Source organism: Salvelinus namaycush, chromosome 32 (assembly GCF_016432855.1).
Source record: "Salvelinus namaycush isolate Seneca chromosome 32, SaNama_1.0, whole genome shotgun sequence".
Lineage (NCBI taxonomy): Eukaryota > Metazoa > Chordata > Actinopteri > Salmoniformes > Salmonidae > Salvelinus > Salvelinus namaycush.
The window spans coordinates 32009962-32024080 of NC_052338.1; the positions used below are offsets into that span (position 1 = coordinate 32009962).

At 45.6% G+C, this 14119-nt stretch overlaps 1 protein-coding gene across 1 annotated transcript in view; it reads right to left on the reverse strand.

Annotated features, from left to right (window-relative positions):
- Window positions 1–2980, reverse strand: part of LOC120027426 (E3 ubiquitin-protein ligase TRIM71-like) — a 43870-nt gene extending 40890 nt beyond the window's left edge. Inside the window, exon 1 of the mRNA XM_038972359.1 lies at window positions 1065–2980. Within this exon, the coding sequence (XP_038828287.1) occupies window positions 1065–1796 (732 nt within the window). The 5' untranslated portion in view covers window positions 1797–2980. The remainder of the gene's footprint in view (window positions 1–1064) is intronic.
- Window positions 2981–14119: the final 11139 nt, after the last annotated feature.

Below are 14119 nucleotides of genomic sequence, written 5' to 3' on the forward strand. Positions count from 1 at the left end.
CCATATGAAGAGCAGCTGTAAGGTAGGAACCTATAGCTGCAGCCAGTGTAACTCCGGCCATATGAAGAGCAGCTGTAAAGGTTGAACCTATAGCTGCAGCCAGTGTAACTCCGGCCATATGAAGAGCAGCTGTAAAGGTTGAACCTATAGCTGCAGCCAGTGTAACTCCGGCCATATGAAGAGCAGCTGTAAAGGTTGAACCTATAGCTGCAGCCAGTGTAGCTCCGGCCATATGAAGAGCAGCTGTAAGGTAGGAACCTATAGCTGCAGCCAGTGTAGCTCCGGCCATATGAAGAGCAGCTGTAAAGGTTGAACCTATAGCTGCAGCCAGTGTAACTCCGGCCATATGAAGAGCAGCTGTAAGGATGGAACCTATAAGCTGCAGCCAGTGTAGCTCCGGCCATATGAAGAGCAGCTGTAAGGTAGGAACCTATAGCTGCAGCCAGTGTAGCTCCGGCCATATGAAGAGCAGCTGTAAGGGTTGAACCTATAGCTGCAGCCAGTGTAACTCCGGCCATATGAAGAGCAGCTGTAAGGTGGGAACCTCTAGCTGCAGCCAGTGTAACTCCGGCCATATGAAGAGCAGCTGTAAGGTAGGAACCTATAGCTGCAGCCAGTGTAACTCCGGCCATATGAAGAGCAGCTGTAAGGGTTGAACCTATAGCTGCAGCCAGTGTAACTCCGGCCATATGAAGAGCAGCTGTAAGGTAGGAACCTATAGCTGCAGCCAGTGTAACTCCGGCCATATGAAGAGCAGCTGTAAGGGTTGAACCTATAGCTGCAGCCAGTGTAGCTCCGGCCATATGAAGAGCAGCTGTAAGGGTTGAACCTATAGCTGCAGCCAGTGTAGCGTAGTGGTTCTCCAACCAGAAACCATCTGGATCCAGAGAGTGAAGGCAATACCTCCTGTGCCAAAAAGGACCAGACCTCAAAGTAATTTGAGTGTGTGTGTGTGTGTGTGTGTGTGTGTGTGTGTGTGTGTGTGTGTGTGTGTGTGTGTGTGTATATGTGGGTGTGTGTGTATATGTGGGTGTGTGTGTATCATTTCATTCCCGTGTCCCTACCTTGTTGTCATGGTGCTGACAGAAACTCATCCTATCCTGGAACAAAGGCAGCAGGGAGGAGTTGGACTGGAAGGGCTGGGTCAGGGACAACCCTACACCTCCCCCTACCCCCCTTCCTCCACCTGCGATGGGGCTGGCCTTGCCTCGGCTTGCATGCTGCAGGCTCTCTGCCAGCCTCTCGATGAAGTGGTCCTTGGTCAACCGGACCCTCTGATGGGCTCGGACGCAGTTATCACAAAGGTACTCCTGGCAGTCCAGGCAGTGGAAGCTGGCCGGGTTCCCCTCGTCACAGGAGCTGCACTGGGGCCCTCCCAGGCGGCTCGGGCGGAGCCCGCTATGGGCACGGTGGAAGCGGGGTATGGAGCACCCGCTGACCCCCCGGTGACCGTTCTTATTTTGGCCGAGTTGGAGCTGCTCCACGTCCAGAAGGTTACTCAAGAGGAAGTTGGAGGAAGGGAGAGAGTCCACTCCGGCCTCGGAGATGGAGACCTTCTGGTTGCAGGTGGGGCAGCTGAGTTTGAGAGGGTCCCCATGACTGCGCTGGCCCTCTAGACACTGCCTGCAGAAGGCGTGCAGGCAGGGGAGGACATGGAGGCGCCGGGAGGAGGAGGACGACGAGTGAGAGGAGGAGGAGGAAGTGGAGGAGTTACAAGAGATGGGAGCGGAGGAGGAGCCACAGAGCTCCTTGCAGAGAGGACAGGTCTGCAGGTCAGAGTCTGAGAATGAAGCCATCAGAGGTATTTTAAACAAGGCTACGCTTTATAAGAACCTGTGAGGTATTAGTGAGACTGAGGTATTCATTTAGTAAACATTAGTTTGTTTCTCCAGTCGTGTTCTGTGGAAAACAGGCAGAGGTTTGAGGTAGATGTTTATTTTTTTTTTAAGTAAACATTTGTCAAAATAGTCCACATAGGATAGGCCTGTAAGTGTTCTCTCCTAAACATAACCCTCAACTGACGCCAGATATGCAGATACAGGCCGAGAGAAACGCCCTTTTAAAATTCTGGATCGCATGATTTTTAAATATTCTCCTATAGAAAATCAAATGTGCAATATTCATTTCAGTTCACAATGATTCAATCACTACACCTGGATGAAGCTTTCGAACAACTACCGACTACTCACTATTCATTACAATGATAGTCAACTTTACATACACCTCTTCTAGGATTTCTTGGATGGACTATATTAATGAGCGCATGTCGAAAATAGTAATTTAGAGTTGACTGATATTAGTTTTGATTTGTTTGTTGTGGTTTAGATGTGGCGGGGTTTGAGAATAATCCGAAAGCAGAGTTTGTATAGGATCCTCCGCAAGGTGCCCAAAGCTCATTCTCTCCTCCTCCAACGACACACCATCACTCCTTCTCACCGCCCCTAATGAATTTACGGACAATGTCAAAATACTTCGTCCCGTTTCAGACCCGTTTTGTCGGCTCTCTCTAGTCCACCATCCGGGCCCTCTCCGACGTCGTCAGAGGTTTACAAACGGCAGTGGCTGTGGCTGTGGTTCGCTCTCTTTCGGACCACAAGACCGTAAATTATTCATCAAAGCACTGGCTCACCAGCAACGCGATCTCATTGCCACTCATTGCCGTTTGGCGACAAAATAAACACAACCGTTCCCGTTTTTAAAACCACACTGTCGAAGACCCAGGCATGTATGCATTTAGGGTACGTACATACGCTATGACCCCCCTTCTTTCTCTGCACAGGGCTTTTCCACGCGCCTCTCTGGAACCTTGGAGGGGGAAAGGTAGGAGCCCTCGAGCCCCTTCAATCGCATGAGCCAAACGGAACTCCAATAAAAATGCTGGTTTAAAACAAATCTGTAGGCCCAATCGGGCTGTCTGTAGTTCTATTTTCCGTTCTGATAAACGGAGTATAAAACATAAACACACCACACACAACCCGCTGCGCTTCTACCGCTGACCGCGCTCTCCGTCCCGTCCTGTATATAGGCGTGTGTACTTCTTCTATGCGTTTTAACAGCGGTTGACATCCAATTTGTTGCATTATCGCCACCTACTAGACTGGAGTACAACTCCCTTATACTTTGCTTGAAAAAAAATAATTTGTAAATAAATACGCTACCATCTAACACTACACTCACTAATTTCTAAATGATATAAAATACAATTAACACCACCCTACTCCACTAAATAAATGTATTTATTCCAACCTCATGCCATCATCCTGAAAGGATGGGACATCACCACTTAACACATCCTGTAACTCTTCTGACGTCAAATCTCACACACCCAAATACCTCTCTGCAGCTGCCACCACAACCTCTATTTTCTGCGACTTACGTTCCATCCCTGCAGTACAGTTGATAACCATTAATATAAATGCTAAAAATCCAATCTTACTGAAACTTGTATCACTTTTTGGTCTATCCCTCTGTTCCTGGTATATATCTACAACTCTCACTACTCCTCCCCCTTGACCCATCTTCCTCTACTTTCTTCACTGCCTCAGCATATGACAACTTCTGCTCTACTCTAACCCTGGAAACCTCAACCTGCCTCTCTCGCACGGGACATTTCTGATCCCCAGCTCCATGGACACCCCTACAATTAACACATTCTACTACTTTCACCAATACTACACATTCCTTTGTCTCATGCCCTTCTGCACACTTCTCACACCTTGGACCCTCCCTCGAATACACTGCTGCCACGTGCCCATAAGCTTGACACCTGTAACATCGTAATGTATTCGGCACATTTGCTCGTACATGATAACTTATACAGTTGAAGTCGGAGTTTACATACACCTTAGCCAAATACATTTAAACTGCGTTTTTCACAATTCCTGACATTTAATCCTAGTAAAAATTCCCTGTTTTAGGTCAGTTAGGATCACCACTTTATTTTAAGAAGGTGAAATGTCAGAATAATAGTTGATTTATTTCAGCTTATATTTCTTTCATCACATTCCCAGTGGGTCAGAAGTTTACATACACTCAATTAGTATTTGGTAGCATTGCCTTTAAATTGTTTAACTTGGATAAAACGGTTTGGGTAGCCTTCCACAAGCTTCCCACAATAAGTTGGGTGAATTTTGGCCCATTCCTCCTGACAGAGCTGGTGTAACGGAGTCAGGTTTGAAGGCCTCCTTGTTCACACACACTTATTCAGTTCTGCCACTTATTTTCTATAGGATTGAGGTCAAGGCTTTGTGACAGCCTTTCCAATACCTTGACTTTGTTGTCCTTAAGCCATTTTGCCACAACTTTGGAAGTATGCTTGGGGTCATTGTCCATTTGGAAGACCCATTTGCGACCAAGCTTTAACTTCCTGACTGATGTCTTGAGATGTTGCTTCAATATATCCACATAATTTTACCACCTCATGATGCCATCTATTTTGTGAAGTGCACCAGTCCCTCCTGCAGCAAAGCACCCCCACAACATGATGCTGCCACCCCCCATGCTTTTTTTTCTGAGGTCTTGGCTGATTTCTTTTGATTTTCCCACGACGTCAAGCAAAGGGACACTGAGTTTGAAGGTAGGCCTTGAAATACATCCACAGGTACACTTCCAATTGACTCAAATTATGTAAATTAGCCTGTCAGAAGCTTCTAAATCCATGACATCATTTTCTGGAATTTTCCAAGCTGTTTAAAGGCACAGTCAACTTAGTGTATGTAAACCTCTGACCCACTGGAATTGTGATACAGTGAATTATAAGTGAAATAATCTGTCTGTAAACAATTGTTGGAAAAATGTATTGTGTCATGCACAAAGTCGATGTCCTAACCAACTTGCCAAAACTATAGTTTGTTAACAAGACATTTGTGGAGTGGTTGAAAAACAAGTTTTAATGACTCCAACCGAAGTGTATGTAAACTTCCGACTTCAACTGTATATCCTAAGTTCACTTTGTCGGGCAAAGACAACTTCAAAACTCAAAAGAACAGACAATGACTCTTCTGTTTCCCCACCCTGTCTGCTTTGCATCAAACGACGAGCATCACATACACCGTGAATCTTTCCTTCTTCGTCAAGGTTTATTGGCAGACAATACCCATAAGGTGTATTGCTGCCACCTACTGTACGGGGTAGTAAAATAGCCCCCCCAAAAACGAAATACTGTATGTTTTGAAAAATGTATATATAACAATAACAATAACAAATAAATAAATCATACTACCTTACATTTTTATTCGATTTTTACGCTAAATAACATTCACTCTACTTCTCTTAAAGTCACAAAGGCCAATCTGATCCCTACACAGGCTCAGGAGTCTGAGAGGGTGATACTTCTTCCGTTGCCAGTATCCCTTACCGGTTTTCCGATGTGAATTCGTTCAGGCCCTAAAAACAGTCATGTCTAGATGGGTTACAGCTTTTGTCAAATTGACGTCAAAAGTAGATGTTTTATCTTTTTTTGCTAACCCCAACCTTAACCCTTTTCCTAAACTTAACGTTCATTATTCGAACATGCTGCGTAAATTCTCCTGAACCTGCAATGAGATGCCAATTTTGACAAAAACTGTATTCCTTCCAGACAAAACTCCTTTAATACCACTTGGAGGAATGGGCACACACTTCAGCCGTGGCTCGGAAGAGGGGAGGGGCTTAGCGTATTGCTTGCGCTGCACGTGGGGGTGCCGGGGTGGGGAAGGCTCTAGTGCTGGGGATTGAGATGTGTGCCAAAAGCACAGGCAAATAGGCCTACGTCTGATAAAACAATAAAAAAATGTCAGGTGATTTAGAATGTTATTTATTGCCCGATATAATTAGAAAGAAGAGAGGGTTTGGAGAATGAGAGGGAGAGAAGGAGGTTAACAAGGTTTTGAGATATAGGGAGAGAGATGGAGGAAGACAGGGTTTGGAGACATAGGGAGAGAGACAGGGGAAGACAGGGTTTGGAGACATAGGGAGAGAGATGGAGGAAGACAGGGTTTGGAGACATAGGGAGAGAGATGGAGGAAGACAGGGTTTGGAGACATAGGGAGAGAGATGGAGGAAGACAGGGTTTGGAGACATAGGGAGAGAGATGGAGGAAGACAGGGTTTGGAGACATAGGGAGAGAGACAGGGGGAAACAGGGTTTGGAGACATAGGGAGAGAGACAGGGGGAAACAGGGTTTGGAGACATAGGGAGAGAGATGGAGGAAGACAGGGTTTGGAGACATAGGGAGAGAGACAGGGGAAACAGGGTTTGGAGACATAGGGAGAGAGATGGAGGAAGACAGGGTTTGGAGACATAGGGAGAGAGACAGGGGAAAACAGGGTTTGGAGACATAGGGAGAGAGATGGAGGAAGACAGGGTTTGGAGACATAGGGAGAGAGATGGAGGAAGACAGGGTTTGGAGACATAGGGAGAGAGACAGGGGGAAACAGGGTTTGGAGACATAGGGAGAGAGATGGAGGAAGACAGGGTTTGGAGACATAGGGAGAGAGACAGGGGAAAACAGGGTTTGGAGACATAGGGAGAGAGACAGGGGAAACAGGGTTTGGAGACATAGGGAGAGAGACAGGGGAAACAGGGTTTGGAGACATAGGGAGAGAGACAGGGGAAACAGGGTTTGGAGACATAGGGAGAGAGACAGGGGAAACAGGGTTTGGAGACATAGGGAGAGAGATGGAGGAAGACAGGGTTTGGAGATATACCGGTGTGTCTGTGCTCTCCTCAGCTGACTCGAGTGCCAGCGTCTGTCCTAACATTGTATTTTTCAAACCATTAAATCACATGATTACGTGTGTCCCTCCATACTAAGACCCCAAAGATGACAGGAGAGGGAGGTTTAAAAGCCTACATACACACTGTCGAGACAGACGTGCTAGGAGTCAGTGGGGTGCAATGCTACAGAACACGCAGATAGAAAAACATGATGTAGAACAGGCATGCATCACAAAGAGAAATATATTCTTTAGAATAGACTTTAGGAGATGAATATTTCATGTAGGACATACAGACACCAGATAAAATCCATTCCTGAGCATGTTCAATGTGATTCCCCCTAAAAAACTTTTGTGCTCCGTTCCATCTGTTCCTAGACCCTTTCCCTTCCCATAGTTCAGTGAACATTCAAATAAAATAAAATCAAATGTATTTATATAGCCCTTCTTACATCAGCTTATGCACAGACCTAAAATTGACTGGATTAGGGTCTTTCTCTAAATGAGGGAACTCACCTTGTTGTTTCTCTGTATGGCCTATTTGTTGCCTACCTCCTTACTCTTCTACATTTGCACACACTGTATATAGATCACATACATTTTCTATTGTGTTATTGATTGTATGTTTGTTTATGTGTAACTCTGTGTTGTTGTTTTTTGTCGCACTGCTATGCTTTATCTTGGTCTACCTAAATGAGAACATGTTCTCAACTGGCCTACCTGGTCAAATAAAGGTGAAATACATACAGTGGGGAGAACAAGTATTTGATACACTGACGATTTTTTGCCGACACCATCCCAACCGTGAAGCATGGAGGTGGAAACATCATTCTTTGGGGATGCTTTTCTGCAAAGGGGACAGGACGACTGCACCGTATTGAGGGGAGGATGGATGGGGCCATGTAATGTATCGCGAGATCTTGGCCAACAACCTCCTTCCCTCAGTAAGAGCATTGAAGATGGGTCGTGGCTGGTTCTTCCAGCATGACAACGACCCGAAACACACAGCCAGGGCAACTAAGGAGTGGCTCCGTAAGAAACATCTCAAGGTCCTGGAGTGGCCTAGCCAGTCTCAAGACCTGAACCCAATAGAAAATCTTTGGAGGGAGCTGAAAGTCCGTATTGCCCAGCGACAGCCCCAGAACCTGAGGATCTGGAGAAGGTTCGTTATGGAGGAGTGGGCCAAAATCCCTGCTGCAGTGTGTGCAAACCTGGTCAAGAACTACAGGAAACGTATGATCTCTGTAATTGCAAACAAAGTGTTTTGTACCAAATATAGTTCTGCTTTTCTGATGTATCAAAATTTATGTCATGCAATAAAATGCAAATTAATTACTTAAAAATATACAATGTGATTTTCTGGATTTTTGTTTTGATTCCGTCTCTCACAGTTGAGGTGTACCTATGATAAAAATTACAGACCTCTACATGCTTTGTAAGTAGGAAAACCTGCAAAATCGGCAGTGTTTCAAATACTTGTTCTCCCCACTGTATATATACACTACCGTTCAAAAGTTTGAGGTCACTTAGAAATGTCCTTGTTTTTGAAAGAAAAGCACATTTTTTGTCCATTAATATAACATCAAATTGCTCAGAAATACAGTGCAGACATTGTTAATGTAAATTACTATTGTAGCTGGAAACGGCTGATTTTAATGGAATATCTACATAGGCGTACAGAGGCCCATTATCAGCAACCATCACTCCTGTGTTCCAATGGCACATTGTGTTAGCTAATCCAAGTTTATAATTTTAAAAGGCTAATTGATCATTATAAAACCCTTTAGCAATTATTTTAGCACAGCTGAAAACTGTTGTTCTGATTAAAGAAGCAATAAAACTGGCCTTCTTTAGACTAGTTGAGTATCTGGAGCATCAACATTTGTGGGTTCGATTACAGGCTCAAAATGTCTAGAAACAAAGAACTTCCTTCTGAAACTTGTCAGTGTATTCTTGTTCTGAGAAATGAAGGCTATTCCATGCGAGAAATTGCCAAGAAACCAAAGATCTCGTACAACGCTGTGTATTACTCCCTTCACAGAACTGCACAAACTGGCTCTAACCAGAATAGAAAGAGGAGTGGGAGGCCCCGGTGCACAACTGAGCAAGAGAACAAGTACATTAGAGTGCCTGGCTTCTGGCATTCTCCCGCCACACTACTTTATAATTAAACAATGAATGCATCTAACGAAGTTACCTAAATGTTTTTTAATCATCTTAAAACATGATAGGCCCTTATGTAATAATGAGAGATATAACAAGCAATAGCAATACAGAAAAATCGAAGGAGTAGTTTGAACAAACCTTACAGTTGAGCAAAGTTTAGTGTGATGACGTATGCATCCCCCTCCATGCCGTTGAAAACCAAACGGCAAAAAAGCCTAATCTTACTCATTAAAATAGCCTATCAAAAGCATAAAGACAAGTTAAAATAATTACAAGTATTTCCCAAATAGGCTATTCTAATTAAGTGTTTAATGTCCTAAAGTTGCAGCTTTTAAATGGGAACAATTGTGAAAGTCAGTCTATAGGCGATTCTCTATCACAGCTTTATTTTGAATGACAAATATTACAGGCAACAAGAAGTGAAATAGAGCAAACGATATCAAAATGGAAAAATCGAATGAGAATTCAAAAGAAAAAATGACAGCTGAGCAAAGTTTACAGTGTGAAAGAAACGATGTGTGAGTGGGCCAAAATCTACCCGCATTTGGCAGGTGGTGGATGTTAATTTTAGGCCCTGAACAGGACCCAGGTGATGGTCAGAGGACGTAGCAATTTACCTTCACAAGGTGTGCCATTTTGAAATGTGGTTGTGCAGCAGCAGTTTTTCTCTTTATATGTCAGTCACTGACAGTCACTCTCTTTATATGTCAGTCACTGACAGTCACTCTCTTTATATGTCAGTCACTGACAGTCACTCTCTTTATATGTCAGTCACTGACAGTCACTCTCTTTATATGTCAGTCACTGACAGTCACTCTCTTTATATGTCAGTCACTGACAGTCACTCTCTTTATATGTCAGTCACTGACAGTCACTCTCTTTATATGTCAGTCACTGACAGTCACTCTCTTTATATGTCAGTCTCTGACAGTCACTCTCTTTATATGTCAGTCTCTGACAGTCACTCTCTTTATATGTCAGTCTCTGACAGTCACTCTCTTTATATGTCAGTCTCTGACAGTCACTCTCTTTATATGCCAGTCACTGACAGTCACTCTCTTTATATGTCAGTCACTGACAGTCACTCAATGCAGCTAACATTTTCTAGATTGGTAAATTAGTCTAACGGCCAGCTATCTAAACTTGTAGTAATCACGGTTGAATTACCGACCGTGGGGCCCAAATTGATTTTGTTAGTCACTCAGACATCATATTAAAAACAACATTTCGCTTAGGGCCCCCAAAAGGCAATGGCCCGCATGTGTGGGTATGGATGTGGGTATAGATTTGGGTATAGATGTGGGTATATATGTGGGTATGGATGTGGGTACAGATGTGGGTATAGATGTGGGTATAGATGTGGGTACAGATGTGGGTATATATGTGGGTATGGATGTGGGTACAGATGTGGGTATAGATGTGGATATAGATTTGGGTATAGATGTGGGTACAGATGTGGGTATAGATGTGGGTATAGATGCGGGTACAGATGCAGGTATATATGCGGGTATAGATTTGGGTACAGATGTGGGTATACATGTGGGTATGGATGTGGGTACAGATGTGGGTATAGATGTGGGTATAGATGCGGGTACAGATGCGGGTATAGATGTGGGTATAGATGTGGGTATAGATGCGGGTACAGATGTGGGTATATATGTGGGTATGGATGTGGGTACAGGTGTGGGTATAGATGTGGGTATAGATGTGGGTATAGATGTGGGTATAGATGCGGGTACAGGTGCGGGTATAGATGTGGGTATAGATGTGGGTATAGATGTGGGTATAGATGCGGGTACAGGTGCGGGTATAGATGTGGGTATGGATTTGGGTATGGAAGTGGGTACGGATGTGGGTATGGATGTGGGTATAGATGTGGGTATAGATGTGGATATAGATGTGGGTATGGATGTGGATGGGGTATAGATGTGGGTATAGATATGGGTATGGATGGCGGTATAGATGTGGTTATAGATGTGGGTACGGATGGCGGTATAGATGTGGTTATAGATGTGGGTGCGGATGGCGGTATAGATGTGGTTATAGATGTGGGTACGGATGTGGGTACGGATGTGGTTACGGATGGCGGTACAGATGTGGGTACGGATGTGGGTACGGATGTGGGTACGGGTGGCGGTACGGGTGGCGGTACGGATGGCGGTACGGATGTGGGTACAGATGTGGGTACGGATGGCGGTACGGATGGCGGTACGGATGTGGGTACAGATGTGGGTACGGATGGCGGTACGGATGGCGGTACGGATGTGGGTACAGATGTGGGTACGGATGTTGGTACGGATGGCGGTACAGATGTGGGTACGGATGTGGGTACAGATGTGGGGACGGATGTGGGTACAGATGTGGGTACAGATGTGGGTATGAATGGCGGTACAGATGCGGGTATAGATGTGGGTACGGATGTGGGTACGGATGTGGGTACGGATGCGGGTACGGATGTGGGTACGGATGGGGGTACGGGTGGGGGTACGGGTGGGGGTATGGATGTGGGGACGGATGTGGGTACAGATGTGGGTACAGATGTGGGTACGGATGTGGGTACGAATGTGGGTACACAGACTTGCGAGCCACTGCGGCCACTCATGAGTTCAGATTTTTTCGTGGCTCTCACCCACATCAAAGTTGCCCGTCCCTGTTCTAGTTAGTTAGCTAGCTAAGGAGTGGACCCGCTCACGCCACGCTATCAAGACCAAGTAAAACATATGAGGTGATAAAACAACAGAGAAGATACCGTTTGAATGCTGAGGATTATTCATTATTCAAATGTTGTTCAAATGTTGTTAGAATGTTGCATGTTAAAGCCCCAACCTTACAACCTAGTAGGTTTTTAACACCTCATATTGATAACATGGTATAAAGACAAAAATAGACACAGGAATATTACTACAATTCAGTATATACTGTATTTATTGTCCATCGAAGGCAATTTACAAGACCATTGGAAAACAACAAGTAGCACTAGGGTAGCAATAGCTGACAATTAAAGTGTTTAGTAATTAAATTGCATTCCTTTTCATTACGTATAACCACAACATGCATTACACAACACCAGAGGTCAGGGATAGGGAGATCCCCTTGTGTTGGGAAGTAGCCGCCAGCTCCTTCACTGCGGGGGTAAGGGTATTTGACAAAAAATGTAGACACAGCTTTGGAGGTCAGGGGTTAAGTTGAGGGTCGTAGGTGAGATGTGAAGGAGAGACCCTGGTGTTGGGAAGTAGCCGGTCTCAACACCACAGCGGCCTGATTCACAACACCAGCTGCCCCGCCCTACCAGACCTGACCAGTAGATGGTGATCCAGCTGCCCCACCCTACCAGACCTGACCAGTAGATGGTGATCCACCTGCCCCGCCCTACCAGACCTGACCAGTAGATGGTGATCCAGCTGCCCCGCCCTACTAGACCTGACCAGTAGATGGTGATCCAGCTGCTCCGCCCTACTAGACCTGACCAGTAGATGGTGATCCAGCTGCCCCGTCCTACCAGACCTGCCCAGTAGATGGTGATCCAGCTGCCCCGCCCTACCAGACCTGACCAGTAGATGGTGATCCAGCTGCTCCGCCCTACCGGACCTGACCAGTAGATGGTGATCCAGCTGCTCCGCCCTACCGGACCTGACCAGTAGATGGTGATCCAGCTGCTCCGCCCTACCAGACCTGACCAGTAGATGGTGATCCAGCTGCCCCGCCCTACCAGACCTGACCAGTAGATGGTGATCCAGCTGCCCCGCCCTACTAGACCTGCCCAGTAGATGGTGATCCAGCTGCTCCGCCCTACTAGACCTGACCAGTAGATGGTGATCCAGCTGCTCCGCCCTACCAGACCTGACCAGTAGATGGTGATCCAGCTGCCCCGCCCTACCAGACCTGACCAGTAGATGGTGATCCAGCTGCTCCGCCCTACCAGACCTGACCAGTAGATGGTGATCCAGCTCCAAACACGGTGGTCTTCTGTCCTGAGGAAGAGAGAGAGAAGAAAATAGGGATAGGGATAAAGTGGTGCTCTGAGAGAGCGAGAGAGAGAGAGACAGAGAGAGAGAGACAGAGAGAGAGAGACAGAGAGAGAGAGAGAGAGAGAGAGAGACAGAGAGAGAGAGAGAGAGAGAGAGAGAGACAGAGAGACAGAGAGACAGAGAGAGACAGAGAGAGAGAGAGAGAGAGAGAGAGGGGAAGACAGAGAGAGAGAGAGAGAGAGAGAGAGAGAGAGAGAGAGAGAGAGAGAGAGAGAGAGAGAGAGAGAGAGAGAGGGGAAGACAGAGAGAGAGAGAGAGAGAGAGAGAGAGAGAGGGGAAGACAGAGAGAGAGAGAGAGAGAGAGAGAGAGAGAGAGAGAGAGAGAGAGAGAGAGGGGGGAAGACAGAGAGAGAGAGAGAGAGAGAGAGAGAGAGAGAGAGAGAGAGAGAGAGAGAGAGAGAGGGGGGGGGGGGAAGACAGAGAGGGACCTACAACCCCTTGCTGTAGTGCCATCACACTCTGAGGCCGAAACGACACCCACCGCTCCCTATGCAGATTTTATAATCAGGGTACAGAGGTTCCTGTGTGTGCGTGGGAGAGGTTTATAGGGGAACATAAGCTTTTACTTTGCATTTCAAACGATTGGGGATTAGTAAGCTACTCGTTTGAGATAAATGGGAAGAGAGTCAGAGTCAAAGACACAAGTCAGTCAGTCACTCGTCTTTGTGGCTGACTTTCATGCACCATTTCATCCACCATTTCATGCACCATTTCATGCACCATTTCATGCATCATTTCATGCACAATTTCATGCACCATTTCATGCACCATTTCATGCATCATTTCATGCACCATTTCATGCACCATTTCATGCACCATTTCATGCACCATTTCTAATCTCATGACTTAAAGGACAAGCAAAGCAGCTGCCACTGGGCCAAAAAACTGGTTCTATCAACGTTGTTTCCACGTCATTTCAACCAAAATTAAATGTGAAGACGTTGAATCAACGTGAAAAAACGGATTGAATTTGCAGAAAAGTCATCAACATAAAGGCATTACATCTTTTATTCACCCAACTTTTCACCTAAAACCAATGAGATGGTGACATTTGTTGTTGGTTTCACATTGGATTCACGTTAGTTGACAACTCAACCAAATGTAAATCAAAAGTAGACGTTGAACTCACGTCTGTTCCCAGTGGGGCAGTTTTTGTCGGACGGGGAGAAACTTAGTTTGATTTGATTTGATTCTCTTTTAGTCCCCATTTGGACTAATCTTCCAAGAGTC